This window comes from Bidens hawaiensis, unplaced genomic scaffold, assembly GCF_021521415.1.
Source record: "Bidens hawaiensis isolate Kalapana, Puna unplaced genomic scaffold, B.hawaiensis_p1.1 tig00028747_1, whole genome shotgun sequence".
NCBI lineage: Eukaryota > Viridiplantae > Streptophyta > Magnoliopsida > Asterales > Asteraceae > Bidens > Bidens hawaiensis.
Genome location: NW_027494707.1, coordinates 14,454 through 26,685, shown reverse-complemented (window position 1 = coordinate 26,685; position 12,232 = coordinate 14,454). Strand labels below are relative to the sequence as shown.

The window sequence follows — 12,232 nt, the reverse complement described above, 5'->3', positions numbered from 1 at the left end:
GGTAAAGTGCAGAACACCGCACCAGTTGCACCACCAGTAGAGTAGAAGCCGGTTGAAGTCCGGTCATCACCTTTGGTTGACAACTCTCGTATCCTGTATCCCGCTCACGCGAAACACCAGAAATATACACGGGAGTATGGGCACTTTCTTGATATGTTCCGACAGTTGAAGATTAATCTCCCGTTCATTAAAGCCCTCCAACACATGCTGAAGTACGAAAAGTTTCTGAAGGACTTGTTTAAGAGGAAAGATAGGTTGGGGGAGGTGTCATCGATTCTAATCATGGGAGATTGTTCGGTGGTAGTATTGAATCGCGTGCCCGAGAAGTTGTCAGATCCTGGAGTGTTTATGATTACGTGTTTATTTGGTAGTGATGCGATGAGCCATGCATTGGCTGGTTTGGGTGCAAGTATAAATTTGATGTCGTATTCCATGTATGAGAAGTTGGAGTTGGGCGAGCTTACAACAACTCGTATGTCCTTGTTGTTGGCCGATCGTTCGGTTAAGCATCCAAGAGGTATTATTGAAAATTTGCTAGTAAAGGTGGATAAGTTTGTGTTCCCGGTTGATTTTGTGGTGCTCGATATGGAGGCCGACGAGAAGGTTCCCATTATTCTTGGTCGTCCGTTCTTATGTACCGCAAAGGCGCTTATCGATCTGTATGATAAGAAGATACGCTTGGGGTTGGTGATGAAAATGTTACTTATGATGTCGCGAGGTCGATGAGGCATCCGAGTGATCAAGATGATTTCAGTGGTCCATGCCACTTGGTTTATTTTATTAACTCGTTTATTGCAGGTATGGATAGCTGTTTCAATTATATTTGTGGCGCGGATCTCGTGGGAAGTAATGGTTTGGTTGATTGTGATGATTTGGGTGAGGATGATTCGTGTGAGAACGATTCGGTTTGTGATGAGTTGGTTGAGATTTCGGGTTTGCCCGAGATGATAGAGGTGAATGAGATTAGTTGTGAGAGTGAGGCGGGTTCCGAGGAGAAACCCGCCCCGTTAGAGTTGAAGGTTCTCCCGTCACACTTGGAGTATGCTTATCTTGATGAGGGCTCGAACTTGCCCGTTATTGTGTCATCCAAGTTAACGAAAGAAGGGAAGTCGAAGTTGATAGACGTGTTGAAGTTGTATAAGGGGCCGATTGCATGGAGACTTTCCGATATTCAAGGTATTAGCCCCGCTTATTGCACACACGGGATTTTAATGGAGGATGAGTATAAATCGGTGGTGCAACCACAAAGACGTCTCAATCCGAATATGCAAGAGGTGGTGAAGAAGGAGGTATTGAAGTTGATGGTGCCGGGATGATCTACCCGATTTCCGATTCACCATGGGTGAGCCCGACTCAAGTTGTTCCGAAGAAGGGAGGTATAACCGTTATGATGAATGAGAAGAATGAGCTTATCCCTTCGCGTATGGTTATCGGTTGGAGAGTATGTATTGATTATTGGAGGTTGAATGATGCCACTCGGAAGGACCACTTCCCGTTGCTGTTTATTGATCAGATGTTGGAGCGTTTGGCAGGTCAGCAGTTTTATTGTTTTCATGATGGTTTTTCGGGTTATTATCAAATCCCTATTGCACCGGAAAACCAAGAGAAGACGACTTTTACATGTCCTTATGGCACGTTTGCGTACCGTCACATGCCGTTTGGACTGTGTAACGCTCTGGCCACCTTTCAGCGTTGTATGGTGGCCATCTTTCAGGATATGATCGAGACGTCCATGGAGGTGTTTATGGACGATTTTTCGGTTTACGTTATTTCTTTCGATCATTGTTTGGCTAATCTTGAGAAGATGTTGAAGAGGTGTATTGAAACGAACTTGATGCTAAATTAGGAAAAGTGTCATGTTATGGTGACGGAAGGGATCGTGTTGGGCCATAAGATCTCGAGAGATGGTATTGAGGTGGATTGTTTATAAAGATTGATACTATAAGTAGATTCCTCCACCAACAAATGTGAAAGCAATTAGGAGTTTCTTGGGTCATGCGGGGTTTTATCGGCGATTTATCAAAGATTTTTCTAAAATTACCCGCCCGATGACCCGACTCCTCGAGAAAGATGTACCGTTTGTTTTTTATGACGAATGTGTTAAGGCGTTCACGTTTTTGAAAGAGAAGCTTGTAAGTGCTCCCATTCTTTGTTCTCCTAATTGGAGTTTGCCGTTCGAGCTCACGTGTGATGCCAGTGATTATGCTGTTGGAGCGGTTTTGGGGCAAAGGCGAGATAAACATTTCCACCCCATCTTTTAGCCGTTGTTTTCGCATTTAACAAGTTCCGCTCGTATCTCGTGCTTTCGAAGACCACCGTCTTTACCGATCATGCAGCCTTGCGTTTTCTCTTTCCCAAGAAAGATGCGAAGCCTCGTCTTATACGGTGGATTCTTTTACTTTCCGAGTTTGACATCGAGATAAAAGTTAAGAAGGGTGCGGAAAACGTAGTGGACGATCATCTATCCCGTTTAGAAGACCCGAGGAGAAAAAAGTTGCGTGGGGAGGAGATCAGAGATACATTCCCTCACGAGTCGATCTATTTTGTTGCGGCTGAGAAGCAAGGTATGCCATGGTTCACTGATTTTGCTAATTATTTGGCTAATGGTTTTTTTTGGAGGGTATGACTATGCAACAAAAGATGAAGTTTTTCCGGGATGTTAATCGGTATGTGTGGGATGACCCGTTCTTGTTTAAGATTGGTATTGATCGGATTCTGAGGAGGTGTGTGACGAAAGAGGAAGGTTGGGATATTCTTAAGCATGTTCACGAGGGGTTGACTGGAGGCCATCATGGTGCGCATGCTACCGCGCAGAAGGTGTTTGATAGTGGGTTTTATTGGCTGACAGTTGTTAAAGATGCTGAAGAGTTTGTGAAGCTTTGTGATACGTGCCAAAGAACAGGTAATATTTCTTCCAAGAATGAGATGCCTCAAAACCCCATACAAATTCTTGAAATCCTTGATGTTTGGGGCATCGACTTCATGGGACCGTTTCCCACATCGAACAGTCATAAGTATATTTTGGTGGCGATTGATTACGTGTCGAAGTGGGTGGAAGCCCAAGTGTTGGCTACAAATGATGCACGATTTGTTGTGAGGTTCCTCAAGAAGTTGTTTACTCGTTTCGGTACTCCGAGAGCTATTATTAGTGATCGGGGCACCCATTTTTGTAATACCGTCATAGAGAAAGCATTGGCTCGTTATGGGGTTACTCATCGTACCTCTACTGCCTATCACCCTCAAACGAATGGTCAAGTCGAGAATGCTAATCGAGGGGTGAAGAGGATTTTAGAGAAGACGGTTGGGGTTAGTCGGAAAGATTGGTCGGAGAAGTTAGATGATGCGTTGTGGGCATTCCGGACCGTGTACAAGACTCCGTTAGGTACTACACCGTTTATGCTTATTTACGGTAAGTCTTGTCATCTTTTGGTTGAGTTGGAGCATCGTGCGTACTGGGCGTTGAAGACAGTGAATGTTGATCTTACTGAGGACGCAAGGAAAAGATACTTTCAGATTCATGAGTTGGAGGAGCTTCGGGATGCAGCATACTCTAGATCGTTGAACATCAAAGAAAAGACAAAAGCGTTACACGATCGGCGTTTGAAAGGCGGAAAGGAGTTCAAGAAAGGCGATAAGGTATTGTTATTTAATTCTCGTTTGAAGTTGTTTGCAGGAAAGTTGAGATCAAAGTGGACGGGACCGTACTTGGTGAAAGAAGTTTTCCCGTATGGAGTGGTGGACTTGGAGAATCCAGATAATGGAACGTCTTGGAAGGTGAACGGTCATCGTTTAATACACTATCTTGGAGGACCGGAGGAAGCAATCGAGATGGAGGAAACTCCTCTCACTCCGTCGCACTGAATTGTCACACGTGATTCTTGAGTGAATACTAAAGTGTAGAGTTTGTATATTCTTTCCTATTTTTTTATTTCTATTTTATTTTTAGTTTTTCTTGAGTCACTACGTAGTTTTTTGTAGTTTTTATTTGTTTTTAAGTTTTGAAAGTTTTGAAGGAAGAGAGTGTGAGATAGAAGATCCCCTTGAAGTCTAGTGAAAAATTTAACTGTGGGGATGGAGCAGCAAGAGCCGTATACTTTTATGATTATTTATTTTCTGCTTTTATTCATGGTTATTGGTTTGGTTGGTTGGTCTGATTCCATACTTTGAATGATTAATATCTATCGAGGTTGATAAGATGAGTTTTTAGATATTGTTTGTATTGTTGCCGCTTCCGTTCATGTACGAAAGAAAGGAGATACTTGTTGTTGAGCATGTTCGGAGATGGAGGGCATTTATGGAAGAAGACTTTAGCGTCATACTTCATGCGCATACTACCAGCTAAGTCTTTTCCTTTTTACTTTGTTTTTATATTTTTAGTTTTTAATTTTTAGCTTTGTTTTATTTTTTATTTATTTTTGTATTTTTAGGTTTTGTTTTGTTTTTAAATTTTTGAGTCGTGTTTCCGTCCCTGCATTGAGAACAATGCAAATTTTAAGTGTGGGGATAGGAACACATGTTTTTAACTTGTTTTGTCTTATTAAAAAAAATAAAAAAAAAAGTTTTGAAAAATGTCCTTTGAATTTGTTTCTTTTTGCATTTAAATGGGAGATGAGGATACTTATCGGGAATCGGTTTTTCAAACTACTAATAATAAGATATAATTAAAGAACACGCACTTAACTTGGAATGTGTCGATAGGCTCAGCCTTGAGAATGAAAGGGCAGTTTGATAGTTGGTTTTTAAACGATATAATATGATTTTTAGTGGGATCCATGTTAAGTCTGTATAAAATACGAGATGAAAGGTCTGCCATACTCAAGCCTCATTTTTAGTTCGATTGTAGAAAATTATGAATTTTATAGAAATATGAATACGCTATCATACGATGCTTGGGTAGGTTTAAACATTAAAGTATACCATGTAGCCTATGAAATAAACTTAAATCTTACACTTCTAGTTTTAGTGGTTAACACTTCATAGGCGTATGGTTTTATAGCCTTAAATCCTGTATTGATGGGATGCCTCGGGTTCGGAGACCACGGATCTTTTTACAGTTTTTCATCTGGGTATCTTCGGATATTTAATAAATACGAGCTTTTAAGCATAAACCCGCTGTTTGCTGCCACTACACTCACTTACATCAATTACAGTGAAGTAAAATCTTGATGATCCAGTGATCATCCCGCTGTTACTCATACGTGGTCCTCTTACTTGCGTCACATACCATTAAGAACAGGATCAACTAGAGACACGACGTATGTAAACCGTCAGATGGAAACTTGTAAAATCACGTGTGATAATAGGTCCGAGGTGTTGCTTGATAACGTGGGTATGTCATGTAGTGGGGAACACTAGCTAGTTAGTTGAATAATTGAACCTTAATCGTATCTAATGGCTGCTTGGTATACTTTGATGTTTAAATTTAGGTGGATAAACAATGTCCTTGGTCGTCTTAGCTATTCATGAAAAATGTGCAACAATGTTTTAATCTTCTATCTATGAGGTTTAAGTCAAGTTGGGGTTGTTTGATCCGGTAAAATCTAAAATAAAACGGGTCTTGACTGTGGGTTCAACTAGATTATATACAAAATAATAATAAATAATAATAGTTGGATCTTACTTGTCTCGGTAAAGACAAAGGCATGGGTTTAAGTGGACAACAATATCGGTGATCGCAGTTTTTGCGTTGTTCTAAAATTTTAAGATAACCTATATGTTTTTAAGATCGTATTTATCCAATTCTGATCCCATTGCAAATAGTTTTTTCGGGGACGAAAAAAGATTTAAGTATAGGGATATTTGATGTGGTCTAAATTATACATATTATTATATAAATATTTCTAATACTTTTAAGTGCTTTTGAGCCAAATTTGTATTGAATATGATTATTATTTGGTTCATGTGTGAGTTTAATGGTTTCAAGAGACAACGGGTTAAAGTGGAGCACTTTGACTAAACTTGAGACCGACAAATTATTTGATGAAATTTTATATACAATCATTTTTATAATTACATTAACCTTTTCTGACTTGATTTTAAATTTATGTATTTAATGTTGAAAGTTGTAAAACACCGAATCCTGAGAATCCTACAGTTGGTAATCACGTCCACAAATCCACAAAAATTTAAAACCAAATGATTCGTTTAATTTAAAACAAGTTCAGAGTAAATAACAGCGGAAAAGTTTAAATATTAAAAATCCCAAAACACGGGTACAGGTGTCCAAAATCAAATGTAAATAAAATGTTTGTTTTATTGGATTTCCTCGACCCGAAATGCCTTTAACCTCCCGAGTACCATCCAGCACGTCCAAGCGGTAGCATCCACTTCTTAACCTGAAAGTTAATCTAACATACACACAAAGTCAGCTTGTGCTGAGTGAGTTCAAGTTTTCATAAATAATATTTTATACTTTATCTCAAAATTATAGTTCTAAACAATAGAGAGGATAATAATAAAATAATTAATATAATTCACCAAATAATACATTCATCGTCGAACACACGTACACGGGCCTCTCCACCACGAGTCAAGACTCGAGTAATATATTTGACCCGGACGCGGTAAGACCTAAGCATGTGACACGAGCCTCTCCACCACGAGTCAAACCCGAGTAATATATTTGACTCAGTCACAGCTTACACATCCAAGCACGTGATACGACCCTCTCCACCACGGGTACAACCCGAGTAATATATTTGACCCGATCGCGGCTCAACATTCCAAGCACGTGATACGGGCCTCTCCACCACGGGTACAACCCTAGTAATATATTTAACTCGATCACGGCTCAACATTCCAAGCACGTGATACGGGCCTCTCCACCACGGGTACAACCCAAGTAATATATTTGACCCGATCACGGCTCAAAATTCAACATTCAACATTCAACGGGCCTCTCCACCACGGGATTTTAAAACCTGAGTAATATATTTGACCCGCCAGAATGATGATCACGCCACACGGGCCTCTCCACCACGGGATTTGAAAACCCGAGTAATATATTTGACCCGACAAAGAATCACCATGCACACACACATCAATAAGCCTACTCACATCATTCTTAGTCATGAGGAACTAAATACCATCTCACAACCGTAGGCTACAAGGTAACACATACTTATACATACCTCCATATATACAATCATATATATATATATCTAAATATATATCATACATACATACCTCCATACATACATACATATATATATACATACATATACATATATATATATATATATACATAAACATTCCAACGTGAACCAAGTAAATAGGTCTACTCATATTCAATTTCTACCAAGTCTATTAACATCCTCGAGTCTAGACCATCAATAATGTATGTAACCTTAAAGGATACAAGGCCATAAACAAGTCTAAAATATCCTAAAGCAAGTAAAATAATTCAAATATAACTTTCAAAATGCACAATCACGAGTGAGACCATGTAATACCATTCAGATAGTTGTAACGGGTAAAATCGTATAAAATTGGATTTCGTTGTGTGTGCTAGCCCAAAACTTGAAAAGAGTGAAAAAGGGCATCATGAACTCACCTGAATCAATCGAACACCTTCAACGAGCTAGGAAATCCCTAAGTGCACAATCACAAGCAAGGGCCTGTAAATTATACACAACGCGTTACTAAACTAGACCGTAAGAACACTCTTGCCTAATGGGCCGTTCAAGCCCAACACTTTGGCCCAAGACCCAACACATTGGCCCAAGGCCCAACACTTGGCCCAAGGCCCAACCCATACCCAATTACTTTATCTCAGCCCTTAAAACCTTTCAACCAACCAAATCCACCGGTTAAGCCTAAAACGAACTTATCGATTAATAACGAGTAAAACGTGTAGATTTTAGCATGCGAAAATGCATTTAATTAAATAGGATAACCTTTGAAATAAATTATTAAGTTTTTACCAGACTTTAATAAATGTCTTAGGTTTATAAAAATATTTTTATTATATTTTTCTATTGGAAAAAAAATTATAAAAATTCCTCCAACACAGCAAGGTACGTGCAGCTATTTCAGTGCGCAAAAAAATGGTTTTATTTTTATAAAATTCATTACCGAACCAAATTAAACTATTCCAATTGGGTTTGATTCCTAACTCAAAATACTAACTTCCAGAAGTGGAACCAACCAATTTGGACCTGTTGAAAAAGGTTATGACGTCGGGAAGACAGACCAGAATCCGTCATCCCGCATCAGCTTTGACACTCGATTTTATAAATTATTAAAAACCATTCAAATCTCGTCAAAAAAATTACGTATTATACCTTTCTGGAAACTAGACTCAAAGCAGAATATCATGGAATCAAGAATCAATCAAAAACAATGGATTATCATCGCATTACAGACCCTACAATAAACGTATACGAATCTATCAGCAAACTGTTATCATCAAAACTCAACCTTAACGACCAATAAGCGCGTTAATATGATCAATTAAGGTGTAAAAGACATGGGGAATCATAAAACCGACCTTGAATTGAAGTTTTCACTACTGAAACTTGGCTGGGCAGAAGAAAAACGAGCAGGGGGGGTCTTGAGGACGATCGGCTGCGCATAGAGTTAGGGTTAGGGTTTTTATTTTTTTAATATTATGATATAAAATAAATTACACTCTAGTCCCTCCAGTATGAAGTGTGTAGCAACTTGGGTGGAAAGTCAACTAATTCAACTTACGAGTATGACAAGGAGGTCCCCGAAGTAAGAAGGTTCAAACCCAATAAATATACAAACTCTACAACGTGCATGCCGATAAACGAAAATGTCGGGTGCTACATACTAATATAATACTTTAAGTTGTAAGAGGGGATGTTTTGGGAAAAAGGATGGACAAACAGACTTTTAAAACGTATTACAAGGCTCTAAATTAGAAAGATGAAACCCCGGCTTTTTGACCAACATTTATAAACGATCGAGCCGATTAACGAAATTTACGGGCGTTACAAATCCACCCTCCTTACAATGGGATTCGTCCCTGAATCCCGTCGCCACAAGAACGGATGCGGATGGAGACGAAACCTAATCATCTAATCGCACAAGAGGACGATAGCGACAAAACCTTTACTAGCGCCTGAGTCAAACAGAAACGAAGCTTAAAGCTCAACAAGTAGTAAGGAAACCTAGAGTGATAGTATGCTAAGCCTTGGCTAAACAATTACACGCAAAGTGTTCGAGAGGATAAGAAATGAACGGGAGAATTTAAGGAAAGAGAGGAACTTTAACGCTAATTACACGAGCATTAGCCATATCCTATCCCTACAAAGACAGAACCCTAACATAGTCAAGCACAGGTAGCGTTTAGAACATGGTAGGTAACGGTAAACTGCTAATAACGTTGATCAGGTGTTATTAATTGTTTACTTTAACCGCCCATCCTAAGCACCCCCTGCCCCTAACCATATTAGCATACCATCTAACACGTAATCAATTATAAACATAATGAAATTCTAAAACTTATAAGAATGACTAAACAATTAAAATTACCTCTTGACGTGCAGCTACTTGCGGTTGGCATTTCTAGTCTTTTCTTTTACAGTTCGAGACCAAGCATTCGGGAATGCTCTGATCCCTCGAACCATGGCTCTGATACCAACTTGTAAGACACCGAATCTCGGGAATCCTACAGTTGGTAATCACGTCCACAAATTCACAAAAATTTAAAACCAAATGATTCGTTTTATTTAAAACAAGTTCAGAGTAAATAACAGCGGAAAAGTTTAAGTATTAAAAATCCCAAAACACGGGTACAGGTGTCCAAAATCAAATGTAAATAAAATGTTTGTTTTATTGGAATTCCTCGACCAGAAATGCCTTCAACCTCCCGAGTAGCATCCAGCACGTCCAAGCGGTAGCATCCACTTCTTAACCTGAAAGTCAATCTAACATACACACAAAGTCAGCTTGAGCTGAGTGAGTTCAAGTTTTCATAAACAATATTTCATACTTTATCTCAAAATTATAGTTCTAAACAATAGAGAGGATAATAATAAAATAATTAATATATAGTTCACCAAATAATACATTCATCGTCGAACACACGTACACAGGCCTCTCCACCACGAGTCAGGACTTGAGTAATATATTTGACCCGGACGCGGTAAGACCTAAGCATGTGACACGAGCCTCTCCACCACGAGTCAAACCCGAGTAATATATTTGACTCAGTCACAGCTTACACATCCAAGCACGTGATACGACCCTCTCCACCACGGGTACAACCCGAGTAATATATTTGACCCGATCGCGGCTCAACATTCCAAGCACGTGATACGGGCCTCTCCACCACGGGTACAACCCAAGTAATATATTTGACCCGATCACGGCTCAACATTCAACATTCAACATTCAACGGGCCTCTCCACCACGGGATTTTAAAAACCCGAGTAATATATTTGACCCGCCAGAATGATGACCACGCCACACGGGCCTCTCCACCACGGGATTTGAAAACCCGAGTAATATATTTGACCCGCCAGAATGATGACCACGCCACACGGGCCTCTCCACCACGGGATTTGAAAACCCGAGTAATATATTTGACCCGGCCAATAATCACCATGCACACACACATCAATAAGCCTACTCACATCATTCTTAGTCACGAGGAACTAAATATCATCACACAACCGTAGGCTACAAGGTAACACATACTCATACATACCTCCATATATACATACATATATATATATATCTAAATATATATCATACATACATAAATATATACATACATACCTCCATATATATATATATAAACATCCCAACGTGAACCAAGTAAATAGGTCTACTCGTATTCAATTTCTACCAAGTCTATTAACATCCTTGAGTCTAGACCATCAATAATGTATGTAACCTTAAAGGATACAAGGCCATAAACAAGTCTAAAATATCCTAAAGCATGTAAAATAATTCAAATATAACTTTCAAAATGCACAATCACGAGTGAGACCATGTAATACCATTCAGATAGTTGTAACGGGTAAAATCGTATAAAATAGGATTTCGGTGTGTATGCTAGCCCAAAACTTGAAAAGAGTGAAAAAGGGCATCATGAACTCTCCTGAATCAATCGAACACCTGCAATGAGCTAGGAAATCCCTAAGTGCACAATCACAAGCAAGGGCCTGTAAATTATACACAACGCGTTACTAAACTAGACCGTAAGAACACTCTTGCCTAATGGGTCGTTCAAGCCCAACACTTTGGCCCAAGGCCCAACACTTGGCCCAGGGCCCAACAACTTGGCCCAAGGCCCAACCCATACCCAATTACTTTATCTCAGCCCCTAAAACCTTTCAACTAACCAAATCCACCGGTTAAGCCTAAAACGAATTTATCGATTAATAACGAGTAAAACGTGTAGATTTTAGCATGCGAAGATGCATTTAATTGCATAGGATAACCTTTGAAATAAATTATTAAATTTTTACCAGACTTTAATAAATGTCTTAGGTTTATAAAAATATTTTTATTATATTTTTATATTGGACACAAAAATTATAAAAATTCCTCCAACACAGCAAGGTACGTGCAGCTATTTCAGTGCGCAACAAAATAGTTTTATTTTTATAAAATTCATTACCAAACCAAATTAAACGATTCCAATTGGGTTTGGTTCCTAACTCAAAATACTAACTTCCAGAAGTGGAACCAACGAATTTGGACCTGTTGAAAAAAGGTTATGACGTCGGGAAGACAGACCAGAATCCGTCATCCCGCATCAGCTTTGACACTCGATTTTATAAATTCATAAAAACTATTCAAATCTCATCCAAAAATTACGTATTATACATTTCTGGAAACTAGACTCAAAGTAGAATATCATGGAATCAAGAATATATCAAAAACAATGGATTATCATCACGTTACAGACCCTACAATAAACGTATATGAATCTATCAGCAAACTGTTATCATCAAAACTCAACCTTAACGACCAATAAGCGCGTTAATATGATCAATTAAGGTGTAAAAGACATGGGGAGTCATAAAACCGACCTTTAATTGAAGTTTCACAGCTGAAACTTGGCTGGGCAGAAGAAAAACAAGTAGGGGGGGTCTTGAGGACGATCGGTTGCGCATAGAGTTAGGGTTAGGGTTTTTCCTTTTTTAAATATAATGATATAAAATAAATTACACTCTAGTCCCTCCAGTATGAAGTGTGTAGCAACTTGGGTGGAAAGTCAACTAATTCAACTTACGGGTATGACAAGGAGGTCCCC

At 39.0% G+C, this 12,232-nt stretch overlaps 1 protein-coding gene across 1 annotated transcript; it reads left to right on the top strand.

Annotated features, from left to right (window-relative positions):
• Window positions 1-282: 282 nt before the first annotated feature.
• LOC143577608 (uncharacterized) lies at window positions 283-3,861 on the top strand. Its single transcript, XM_077061394.1, has 6 exons — window positions 283-517; window positions 799-1,151; window positions 1,250-1,441; window positions 1,950-2,216; window positions 2,620-2,902; window positions 3,383-3,861. Exons 1-6 carry the CDS (start codon window positions 283-285, stop codon window positions 3,859-3,861), a joined length of 1,809 nt encoding a protein of 602 aa, XP_076917509.1.
• The last annotated feature ends 8,371 nt before the right edge of the window (window positions 3,862-12,232 follow it).